This window comes from Cynara cardunculus (assembly GCF_001531365.2).
Source record: "Cynara cardunculus var. scolymus isolate 2C chromosome LG 5, CcrdV1, whole genome shotgun sequence".
Taxonomy (NCBI): domain Eukaryota; kingdom Viridiplantae; phylum Streptophyta; class Magnoliopsida; order Asterales; family Asteraceae; genus Cynara; species Cynara cardunculus.
Window position 1 is genome coordinate 34,092,502 of NC_037532.1, and position 13,342 is coordinate 34,105,843.

The 13,342-nt window shown below is 31.1% G+C and overlaps 2 protein-coding genes across 2 annotated transcripts; both read right to left on the reverse strand.

The window, feature by feature from the left end:
• Positions 1–1,409, reverse strand: LOC112512779 (salicylic acid-binding protein 2-like). Its single transcript, XM_025118919.1, has 3 exons — positions 997–1,409; positions 465–605; positions 1–379 (listed from the first exon to the last, which is right to left on the reverse strand). Exons 1-3 carry the CDS (start codon positions 1,369–1,371, stop codon positions 98–100), a joined length of 798 nt encoding a protein of 265 aa, XP_024974687.1. The 5' UTR covers positions 1,372–1,409; the 3' UTR covers positions 1–97.
• Positions 1,410–7,799: 6,390 nt separating this feature from the next.
• Positions 7,800–12,910, reverse strand: LOC112512603 (salicylic acid-binding protein 2-like). Its single transcript, XM_025118653.1, has 3 exons — positions 12,527–12,910; positions 8,279–8,416; positions 7,800–8,195 (listed from the first exon to the last, which is right to left on the reverse strand). Exons 1-3 carry the CDS (start codon positions 12,899–12,901, stop codon positions 7,914–7,916), a joined length of 795 nt encoding a protein of 264 aa, XP_024974421.1. The 5' UTR covers positions 12,902–12,910; the 3' UTR covers positions 7,800–7,913.
• Between the last annotated feature and the right edge of the window lie 432 nt (positions 12,911–13,342).

The window sequence follows — 13,342 nt, forward strand, 5'->3', positions numbered from 1 at the left end:
TATTGAAATATTTTTCTTATTGTTTAAATAGGACAATAAGTACAATAAAGTGCCACATGAATTATTCTTGAAAATAATAGATGAACATAAAGTTCAATTATGCATAACGACCTCCAATGTCGCGAAGACAAACACTGAGCTGCTTTGGGTCACACAACATCGACATGTGATCCACATTTTTCAACTCTTTCACCCCAGCTACAGGATTGTTGTCAATCATCCACCGTTGAAATTCTTTTTCGATGGCCTTGTCTTCATCACATACAATGAAAACTCGTTGTACAGATGCATACCCTTCTTCCGTAAATTGTAATCCGCTACGTAGATCTTTTAGAAATAACGATCCAGGTCTTATCAACATTTTCCCCAATTCACGATCCTACGTTATAATAAATTACATTGTCAATCCTCAATAATTTCATCTGGTGATTAAAGATATCACAAAAGGCGGAAATTGTAATTACCTCATTTGAGCAAAGTTGATAGAGCTTGTTCGATAGAAATTCGGGGCCGAAAAACATTGACGTTTCCGATTCGACATCGTTTTCGTCGAAAGGCAAGAACTGTGTGTCCAACCAAGCTTCCGCTGGAGTCCTTTCGTTATACTTCAAAATCAATATCAAAATAATATTACAGATTATAAAATACGAAAAATAAAAAATTATTATAATTTATATTCAATGTTGCTAATATATTATTAAAGATTATTAAGGGATATTTGGGATTGCTTATTTGAAACAATTTATGCTTGTTTATAAGTGCTTATCAACTTATTATAAGTTAGTAAGATTTAACTTATTTAAAAACTCATTATTACCGGTTTGACATCGGTATAAATTGTTTATCCAAACACTCAAAAGTACTTATTACCGGTGCCACACTGGAATAAGTCAATAAGTTGTTTATATGAATAGTCCCAAACACCCCCTTAATGTGTAAATAAAATTAAATTTAATAAGAAAAAAATACGATTTAATTTAGAAGAAAATTAATTACCTCGTCTATGACATATGAAGCCTTGTGTAAGGAATCCGGCATGAAGGCAGTGAGAAAGACGGCGACGGAGACTTTTTCCGGGAACTTTTCCATGGCGAGCGCTATATTCATGCCACCGAGGCTATGGCCCACCAACACCACCTTCTCCTCAGGCGGAATGGTGGCCATGAATTCCAGCAACGGCAAAGAGTAGTCGGAAAGTGACGTCAGTTGCTGTATCAGTTTGGTATTGGTGCCGGAGGCTGAGAGATCAAAGGCGGAGACACGGTGGCCGGCAGCTTCGAGAAGAGGTTTGAGCTTGAACCAACACCAGGCGCCATGGCATGCACCATGTACCAGAACAAAATGCTTCTGCTGATCTCTGGTGGCATCCATTTTTGCTTTGCTTTCAAGATGTATTAATTGGGTTTTATCGGGTGTTTTTGGTGGGATATTTAAAGGGAGATCGGGAAAAAGAAAAGAAATATATTTAAGCCACATACACTTAGGGGATGTTTGTCAGTTGCCGAATGATTTGGTGCAGAATGATTAAGTGATCAGAATGATTAAGAAGCTCTCATGATATAGTTCAAAATGAAATATAATTGTTTGGTAACTGTTTACAATGAAATTAGGGTGCTGAATGGTTAAGGGGGACCTAGGATACAAAACCATTCAAAGGGTTTTGGAATCATTAAGAGACAGACTCTTTTTTTTTTTTCCAAACAAGATTCACCTATTAACGATTCAGAGACTACCTATTAATGAAACTATTAAGAGGTAAACAAACAACCCCTTAAACAATTTTTTTTTCATACCATTTGATTGTATGAAATAAATATAGGAATACATTTTACAAAATAGTTATTGGTTTGTTTATTTTTTTCTCATATGTGAGGTATTATGTTCAAGTCTTTTATTGCAACTTTTTTTCCCCAGAAATATAATAAATCTGAAATTAAAAGCTCAAAACTGGATTTAAACTCGGGTCTGGGATGCAAGAAAAGTCTTGCAAACCAACTCTATCAAGATAAACTTGTGTCCTTATTATAGTTTCAAAATGTATACCATGACACATAACAAATTGATACGATGACATTTCACGACTCTATAACATTTTACACGATGAAGCCAAGCAATGACCCATGCCACCATATGCACCACTTGTATCTATCCTTGATCTGATCTAATCATTTTTGATTGAGACATCAAATCTTATACCAGATTTTAAATTACTTGACACCATATTATTTCAACTGAGACAATAGATTTTTCACTAGATTTGGTGTAATAAACAATCATCACAACAAAATTGGTTTTATAAGACACCTAAAATATATAAGCATCATAATAAAATACTTTATAGAACTTCGGTTTATAAGATCAAACTAAAAAGTGTTGTAATAGATTTGTAGAAAAACTTTTAGGTATTTTAACTTTTAGGACCTCCCCTACAGTATCGTCACCACAATAGAGTTTAACCACCAAGTTCGGGATGGATTGATGTGGTTCCTCTACGCCTAGGACACCAGAATATCGAACCATGAACGAAGAAAGACATAAGATAAAATAGTGATTGTTAGACCCCAATTCTTGACTTTTGGGGGGGGGGGGGACCAAAGGACTCTGCCGTTCCATCCCTTGGATAGAATATAGATAGAGATGGAGGACATAACTTTTGGTTTTTCATGTTGTCAAAGAGTTGAACAATGGTTTTTTCGTGTTGTTAAATAGTCGAACAGTGAAAATAGATGGCGAGTGGCCGATCGAATTGATCGGGTCATGTAGGAACAAGGTAATTTTATTTTGTTTTAAAAATCATCATAAAAACTTGTTAAAACAACAAAAAACGTCTTATCTACTCGATATCTACTCGATATCGCTTGAGAGATTGAATTGGATGAGGTTGTTGAAAATTCTCCCTTCTTCGTTGGTTTAAATCTCCACCCATCTTGATCCAACCATTATTTAATAATTTTTGTATTTTATTATTATTATATATTATTAATAAAATTATATTATCATGTATATATATGATAGTGAACATGACGTCAATCGAACAACGTGACTCCATATCCAAAGATTTTTTTTTTATTGTTTATTTTTCTAAATATTTATATTTTTTTGTATTTTAGTTTATTAAAAATCAGTGGCAGATTTTTAGACTTTAAGCATGGTATTATGCGATTTTATTTCGTTAAAAGTTGAAAAAAATAAAATAAATGTGAGTCAAAAGTTTTATAAGTCAACTGAAAACCCAAAAAGAAATCAACCAAGAAACACAGGTTCAAAAAAAAAAAAAAAAATTCAAAATAAAAACCTAATTAATCGGTAGTTAATAGATATCACGAGTGAATCACCAAACGGGGTTCAAAATTCCTTATTTTGTTTGATGGTTTTCTATGTTCGTCCGTTAGATGTATGATATTAAATACGACTGACCAAACCTTGCCTTGATAGTTTTTTTTTTTGATTAACCTGAATATCCAACTCGCTATGCGAGCCGACTAATCCCAGAACGACTACCTGTTTTGCAGGTAGCCCGAAGTCACAGCATTTGAACTTCCGTGGCTATAAGGGGATTTTTGTTCCTTCTTGGATTTGAACCTGAGACCTCCAGACACTTTTGACCTTTAAACTTTCATGTTCGACTTTTCAACATTATTTGAACAAAAAATTGATTACCAATAACCATAATCGGTTTCATACGGAACCCTTCTTCAAAGACGTCAATATGAGGGGCACATTTTCTTGGCTAAGGCTACCAGAGGGTTGGGATCGAATCCATGATTTGTCTTATATTTGGACAAAATCATCTGGTCGCTTTATCCACTGAACAACATTCTAGAGGCATTGACATTACATTTTACATTGGGTTAGAATATAAAATTTCGAATTTGTTCGAATTTATCCCGATTTTGTCAAATGCGCACACAATTTTCATGTAGTAATGGGACCAAGTACTATTTATGTACCTTTTTCATGTTGATTTTTATAGGAAGTCAGAAAGAACATGGTTTATTCAAACATATTGGTCATAAATGCACGTGAACCGAACTGTGTTCATTGGTCATAGCTGTCATATTAATCCCAAATGATTTTTCATCTATCTAATCTACGCACCGGCCGTATTTTTATGATTTTATAAAACTAGAACGTAATGTAGCGATACGTCTCGATTCTAATGTTTAGTTTTATCTTTTGCCTCTGTCGATTTTATAATTAATTTTTATATGAGTTTGAGAAAACGATAATATTTTTGTGTTTCAATAAAATATAATTCTGAAGACCCCATAAAAGTTTCAAAAGAATGTACTGATCATCAAATTAACAATATAAAAATTCTTGTTTTTTTAATTATTTTTTTTATTGAACTCTAAGGAAGAAGAAGCTAGTTTTCCAAATTTCTATTTCTCCATTGCATGTCCTAAACACTTGCATTAGTGATTTATACCGAGAGTCGGTGTTAGGAAGGAGATGATCGAGCTGTGTTGGTGAGGACCAATATTAGAAGAACAACAACGGGGTCAGTGAAGGGAGCTCTTCGGCGAAGGGAAGGCCTTGCGATGGTGGTAATTTGATTTCGGATGGAGCAGTTGCCAGTCACGTGAAGCAGTGGTGGGTGGGAAAAAGAGAACAGTAGGGTTTTATTTATGTTTGCCTAACATGACAACTTTGCCCTTGGAGTTGATTAAAATAGACAGCGTTACCAGGAGGGATTAAAACAAATAGAAAGTGCAAACTACAAAAACAATTTAAGAATAAAAAGATTACTGAGATCAAAACCAATAAATGTTACAAACCATAGGGACCAAAACCGAGCAAAAGTGCCAACTACATAAGCAAAATTTGGAAAAATGACAAACCACGGGCGCCAAATTCGTCATTTACTCAATGAGATCGTCGAGGCTATGTCCCATTAACACAATCTTATCTTCCAAAAGATGGTGACATGAGTTATAGCAACATCATAATTATATGGGCTATACGTAGCAGCAAGTTGGTATGAAAGCTGTAGATATTTTGAGAATTGTATGAACCAAATATTTATAATCTCCGTCATGAATATTTGGTTTTCCAGTTATCAAAGTATCATCGATGTGACTCTTCTTCTGACCGACTTGACCATCAGTTAAATTTAATTTTTAGTTTAAAATTTTAATTTTTTAGAAATTTATTTCTTTTTTTAAATTAAATTTTTGTTAAAAATTTATTCAATAAACATTTACGTTAATGTAGTCGAATCGTTTTCATTCATTTTTGGGGATAAGTGCCCCCTACCACTTTAACCTCAATCCTCCACGTGGAAATCTAATATAGTCGAATCCGACAAATAATAGAATCATATTATCTTAAAGTTACAACCTAAATGTTAATAATAATAATAAGTGGGTTCGAAACTACAGGAATATATTGGGAATGATAATTGATTTTTACGCTTTCCGTAAAAGGGGAGAGGGGGTGGTTGTTTGGATTGAGATATGTAAGCTAAGGTGCCGTTTACTAAACGCTTTACTCGGTAAGTACTTACCGGATAATTTTCCTCACCGGATGAACATGACAAGGGCCAAGAATCTTACCTGGTAAGAGTGATGATAAGGATGAAGAGTCTTACCCGGTAAGTGAAGGTGACGACTCTTACCCGAGTAAGCGCTTACCAGGTAAATTGTTGCATATGATACGTTTTGATGTACTACAATCTTACATAATAAAATAAATTATAGTGTTGACTCGTTACATTAAACACTTACCGGTAAGCATTTAGGTAAACGGCCCCTAAATATACAAAAATAAAGTGCAAGATGAGCGTGAAAAATATGAACAAAAACTTTTGGGATGTTTCAATTAGTGATGGCCAAAAATCGGTCCTGGGCCGGGCCAGGCCCAACTGGACCCAAGATTTCTCATAACCAGCCATAACCGGTGCCGATCCCGCTCGAAAAAGTTGAGCCCGGTCAATCTTTATTGTAACCGGTTATGAGCCGCCTAACCGGTCCCGGTCATTAAAAAATATATTTTTTTAATTTTTATTTTTTTAATGATATATATTTTTAATACATTATAAAATTTGTAATTGAGTTACTCAATACACTTTAAAAATGTGTTTTATTATAATTAAAATTACATTGTCTTACAAAATTTAGCGAGAACCCGATAATTGTGAACGTTTTTTTTTGCGTTTTTTTTTAATCAAGAATTTGGTATGTAAATCCCTCAACCAAGACCAAAAAACGGCTTGGTTTTTAGAAAGCAAGAACTTGCGAATCAACCGATTGTTAGAAAGCAAAAAATACAAAAAAGGGCCAAAAAACGGTTACATTTAAAAAAAATAGTTACATTTTTTAAAAATCGGGCCGGGCCGGGCCGATCCATAACCGGTCCCAGATTTCGGTCCTATAACCGGTCCTTACCGGTCTCAGGCCGCGCTGGGTCAGCTTGGCCATCACTAGTTTCAATCATGGTTTTCTATTATTTGTGGGTCATCATGATTATGATTCGTATATTTGTGGATTTATAGTGATGTCAATTTCACCTTATCTATGTCGGAAATTTTTAAATGTATTTTTCAGAGTATGAACGATATTTTCAAAATCATATTAGAATACGTAATTGGTAAATAAATAATCGAATTTGGTTGAAGAGATTTAATAACGATTTAAACAAGAAGAAAATGATGATTTCTATTAAGATTTTATCATTTAATAAAAGTTGTCTATTAATATTTTTTATTAATCTATACTATATTATAAAACATTTGACAAAAACTCTTAAAAACGATTTTTTATGCACGAAGTACTGTTTATTGATACATATTACTTAAAATTTAAGATTACAAGTAATTGTGCATAAGTACAACTTATTAAAGTTCCATAGTTGAATTCATCTAACTAAATGTAGATAAGCATAATCAAATATTAGATAAACATCTCATTTTAAATATAAAAAATCTAAAAAATAATTAGGATAATCATTGATAACTAACAGAATATTTAGTTATTATCTTTATAAAAAATTATATTATTAAACCAAATATAAATTACTTTGTTATTGTACATAAATTAAATTATAAAAAAAATTACACAAAAAATGAGGAATTTTAAATAGTTAATTTGATACTAATATCGATATATTTTTGTCAAATTTTTATGATATCTTCAAACTTATATTTTATTCAAGAATAAAAACATCATCGCTTTTTCAAAATCACATAAGGCCATATTATAACATCGACTAAGATACATAATAAAATGAAATATTAAAATCAAGATGTATTTCACTGCATTACGCGAGTACCCTTCTAGTAAATGAAAATACAAATATAATCATTTAACAACCATTTATAAAATTACGAAATCCTTCCCTTCCTCACCATCACCATCACCATCACCATCACCGTCACCATCACAATCTCTCCTACCTCCCTTCCATTCTCTTGTTTCCTCCCTTCCCGCACCACCCCTAACCACCGTGACCATGGTCGTTCTTCCCATCTGCTTGGATCTCCCTCATCCAGTCGATCTCATCAGAGAAATTTAGTAAGTTCACGGTGTTTCAAACGCACACTCATTCATTCGATCCACCAATCATCTTCATCTTTGTGCGATTGTGTCTCCACCTCCGTGTGTCTGTATAGTGACTACCAGCGTAATAAATAAAAAACCAGAGATGAAAAGAGAAATTTTCAACAAACCACATAACCGAAGAATGTAATTTACTCTATAATATATTATTTAGTTAAAAAACCAAAAGACTAACAAAATATTAAAAATCAGAAGTCATAAAATCAAGGATCCAAATAATTCGTTCGATAAACATATTCCATTGAATTGCCATAGAAATTATTATGCCTTGGTGAAATTTTGCATCAAATTATTAGAATATAAAATTACAAGAGTTTAATTTTGTAGTAAATAATAACAGATAAAAGTAACATACGATTATGCATATTGCAGAGCAACGTCAAGAAGGCAAACACTGACTTGCTTCGGATCAGACAACATCGGCATATGGTCCACAACTTTCAACTCTTTCACCTCCGCCACTGGATTGTTGTCGATCATCCATTGTTGAAAGTCTTTCGGGATGGCTTGATCTTCATTGCAGACCACAAAAACTCGTTGCACATAATTAAATCCTTCTTTCGTAAATTTAGGTGCATTATGTAGGTCTTTTAGAAATAACGAGCTAGGCTTTACCAATATTTTCAATAGTTCACGATCCTGCGTTACAGTAAAATCATATTAATAATCGTCCATAAACTTTTACTGGACATATGTAACAAAGGGTTGTAACTATATACAACCTCATCCGAGCAAAGCTGAGCGAGTTTGTGCGATATAAATTTAGGACCGAATAATATTGATGTCTCTGAATCCTTTTCGTTGTTGTACGGCAAGAACTTCGCGTCCAACCGATCTTCTGGCGGAGTCTTTTCGTTATACTTCAAAATCAAAATACGATAAATTCAATAAGTAAATTTTTATGCAATTAATAGAAGTAATAAAAATTATATTCTAAAACAACCTACGTCCATAAAATCTGAGTCTACAAAGATAAAATAAATACAACGACTACTCTATTTTAACAATTATAACGTTATTTATATTATTAACATATTATTATTTCTTTTTTCTAAACATTTAATTTCAATACCTATTATTAATGGAAAAAAATTAAAATATTATTATCTCTCTTATATAGAGTTTTAGATATTTTCTCCAAATTTAGAAAATTTTACGTTCTTTATTTTCTTTTCATTGCATCGACATGTGTTAGAAAGGTGTTAATGCAAACCCATATACGGTTAGGTAATTTAGGATTTTAAGTTATCTTCTTATCGGATATTCGGACAGGTTCAGATGGCTAATATGCAAACCTAACCCGAACCCTACACTCCTATTTATTGCCCAATATCAAGGGTCGGGTCTTATTCATTTTCAGGTATCCAGAAAATATGACATTTTCGGTTCGAATTCTATCGAATTAATCAGGTTTGATAAGTTGTACTATCCTTTCTAGTTTCATCATTGATCACGTGCATAAATCAATTATTTCTAAATCACATACCCCTGCATTGTTTTATTTTTAATTAAAATACAAATATTTTCATAATAATTAAATATTAGAAGGGTACTCGCGCAATGCAACAAAATAAATCTCAATTTTTCATGTTTAGTTTTTATTCTTTGTCTCTATCGATATAATACGATTTTATGTGGTTTTAAGAAAGCGATAATATTTTTTTGAATGAAATATAAATTTGAAAAAAATAAATCGATATTATTATCAAATTAACTATTTAATAGTTTTCATTTTTTTTATATGTGACTTCTTTAATTCATTTTTTTATTATAATTTAATAACAAAGTCATTTATAATTGGTTTAACAATATAATTTTTTATAAAGATAATAATTAAATATTTTGTTAGAACTCAATGATTATCTTAATTATATTTTAGATTTTTTATATTTAAAATATATGTTTATCTTGTATTTGATTATGTTTATTTGTAGTTAGTTATACTAATTTAAAAATAAAGCTTTAATAAGTTGTACTTACGCAAAATCACTTGTAATATTGAATTTTAAGTAATATGCATCAATAAACAGTACTTCATGCATTTTACTGATGTTTTTGTAATAATTGTCAACGAGGAAAAATTAATTTAACCCGAGTTTAGGGTTTAGTCATTTTTTATAATCAAAATTCGAACTCATTAAATTGTTCTTGTTTGTGATTAAAAAAATAAAATATTTATAATAGAATTCATTTTTTATAATAATTTTGATCATAAAAATTTTAGTTTTTTATGAGTTCAATTTCTACAAATAACCTTATTCAAATGTAGGTTTGACACTGCATACCTTAAAGCAGGGGCGGAACCCTATAGGGGCCTTTGGGGGCCATGGCCCCCCGCTTTTATACTTAAATACTATAACTAAGCTATTTAAAACATATATATTAATTAGGTCAGTTGGCAATGATGCACACCACATATTGGAGGTTGTTGTTTCAAATCCCTTCCCAAGCAATTTTTTACACTTTATATAAGTTATTAATATTTAATTATATGTATTAGTTTTTATATAATATATTAATTATATGTAAATATAAGTTTTTAAAGTAAATTATACCGGTATTACTATTTCTCAGTTAATATTTTGAATGTTTAAGTTTTTAGAGTAAATAATATAGTATATTAATTATATATAAATAATGTTTAAATTGGTATTACTATTTTCCTGTTAATACTTTGAATGTTTCGAGTTTTAATATTACATTAATCAATYTTTTTCTAAAATTTAATAGTCTAAAAACAAATCATTTGGATTTACAAATTTTTACAATATTATAGCATCTTCAACATATTCTTCAAAAAATTTCCAAAATGGATAATTAAAACTCTATTAAAACCAGGCTCGAGCTCTCCGCCCTAGCCAATCTCCCATTGGCAGGAAAGTCATTTCGATCCAATCCATTCTTGGGGTCAAATAAAGACAAAAAAATGATATGCCAGTGACCTATAAACCATTAATATCAAAGATTCTTAACGGTGTGAATATGATAAAAAAATGATTATTTCTCATTGTAATCAATTTTTGTTTACACTCTCTCATGTTTTCTCTGTTTTGGAGAGTCTGTTGGAGCAAAAATATGCCTAGAATCTCCATTTTCTCAAATTTGGAAAATATATTGAAGATGCTCTTATATTTCGGCCCCCCGGACTACAACGGTTGTGTTCCACCCCTGCCTTAAAGGTCTTGTGCGAGCCTTTGGACGATGAGCTTTCAAGTGAGTTTGGATCTAAACTCTTTTATATGTATGCATCAATCACAGATGATTTTTGATCCTACGCAAAAGAGGTTAAAATATTGTAACTTTTTTTTCTTTATTAGAGACCAAAAATTTATATTTTATATAGGATCTAAGAGGCTTTTTGACAGTTGTTGAATGGTTTGGTGCAAAATGATTAAGTGGTCATAATGATTAAGAGACTCTCGTGATATAGTGCAAAATGAAATATAATTATTTGTTAATTATTTACAACAAAATTATGGTGCTTAATGGTTAAGAGAGACCCAAGATACAAAATCATTCAAAGAGTTTTAGAACCATTAAGAGATGAACTCTTTTTTATCAAATAAGATTCACCTCTTAACAATTCAGAGGCTGTCTCTTAATGAATCTATTAAGAAGTAACCAAATAACCCCTAAAAAACTAAACTATAATGGCAAAAAAATATAAAATAACGAATTGTAAGTAGAATATTTAATTATTTGATTATAATCATTAATTATTGGATTAAATGCATGAAATATCAACCTACTTTCATAAAATTTCTTATCATAGCATTCTACTTTTGTTTTTCTTTATTACAACAATGTACATTCAAATTATTTTTTATTAAGGCATTGTACCTTAAAAAATATACCCATAATAGCAATGGGTAACCTGTTACCTTTTAAACCGGTTAACCATTTGACTTTTTTGCTTGTGTGGCTTTAATGAGGTGATGTGGATGCCACATCATTTTGATRACTTAACTAAAATTAAAATAAAAACTTATTTCAAATTATTATTAGTGATTTTCATTTTTCATTGCTATGATCTAAAAAAACATTTATTTATTTTTATTTTTTCTTATTAAGTTGAATTCAAATTAAATATTCTTAGAATAGAATATTTATTAAATAAATATGAAACATTATTTTCGAGATATATTTTGTTTGTAAAAAAAGTAACTTTTCCTATTTTATGTTGTTCAAATAAATACATATCTTTTAAAGTTCTCTTTAAAATATTAACGAAATAAATTGTTGTCTATAATTTTTTAATATTGCTATATTAATAAATAATTCAAAAAAGTCTAATTAATTTATAATATATTTATATGTCAAGTAAAAAGTTTTTGAACAAATATAATATATTATTTAAAAGATAATATTTTTTGGTAAAAAAATGAAGAATTCTTATTTTCTTTTTTTCAAAAAACACATATTTTTTAAAAATGTTAGCGAGATAAGTTGGTTCTACTAGTTTTATTGATATTGATATATTAATGAATAATTTAGAATTTTTTTAATTCATTTAATACATTTATTAAATAACATGTAAAATATCTAAATATTAAAATTAAAAATATAGTGTTTAATAAGAACTAGTAGATGCTATAATAAAATAATTTTGAAARTACAAKRATGTRRTAAKAAAGTCACATCACTATAGTACATGTGGACAACCTACGTGGACAATGATGTGGCATGGAAACCTAGTATAATGGGTAAATTTAAATCAAAAGGTTACCCAATGCTATAATGGGTAAATTTTTCAAAGTACATTGTCCTAATAAAAAATAGTTTGAAAGTACATTGCTGAAATAAGAAAAACTGAAAGTACAATGCTATAATAAAGAAATTTATGAAAGTAGATTGCTATTTTGTGTATTTTGCCTTTAATTATTTTATTTAAAATATATAATTTTATTAAATAAAAAATATTAAAAATATTAAAAGAAAAATCGTAATTTTACTCGGAAAAAATTAATTACCGTATCTAGGACATAGGAAGGCTTATGAGTTGAATCCGGCATGAAGGCGGTGAAGAAGACGGCAACGGCGATTCTCTCCGGGAACTTCTCCATGGCGAGAGCTATGTTCATGCCACCAAGGCTATGACCCACCAGCACCACCTTCTCGTCCGCCGGAATGGTGGCCATGAATTCCAGCAACGGCAAAGTATAGTCGGAAAGTGTCGTCACTTGTTGAATCACTTTGGTATCAGTGCCGGAGGCCGACAGATCAAAGGCGGAGACACGGTGGCCCGCAGCCTCAAGAAGAGGGATGAGCTTGAACCAGCTCCAGGCTCCAAGGCATGCACCATGAACCAGAACAAAATGTTTCTGATGATCTCCGGTGGCATCCATGATAACTTTCTTTGTATTGGGTACTCGTCAGTGGTCATTTTAAAGGGAGTTTGGGATAGTGGCGAATTGAAAAGGATACGACGTCGGATTATGACCACGCATCCTAAAAATCCAATATTGGAACACATCCTTTTAACCGAATGGATGGCCTAAAAAGGAAAGGAGAAGTTGAAAAAAATAAAAATTCAATCTAAGGCCGTTTACCAAACGCTTATCTGGGTAAGTGTTTATTAAGTAATATTATCTCACCGGATGAATATAGGAAGGACAAAAAATCTTACTCGGTAAAAGCAAGACAAATATTAAGAGTCTTACATGGTAAGTGAGGGTGATGACTCTTACCACGGTAAGCGGTTATTGGGTAAATTGTTGTATACTATGTGTTTTGATAAACTAAAATCTTACCCGGTAAGTACATAATAGTATTAAATTTTACCGGTA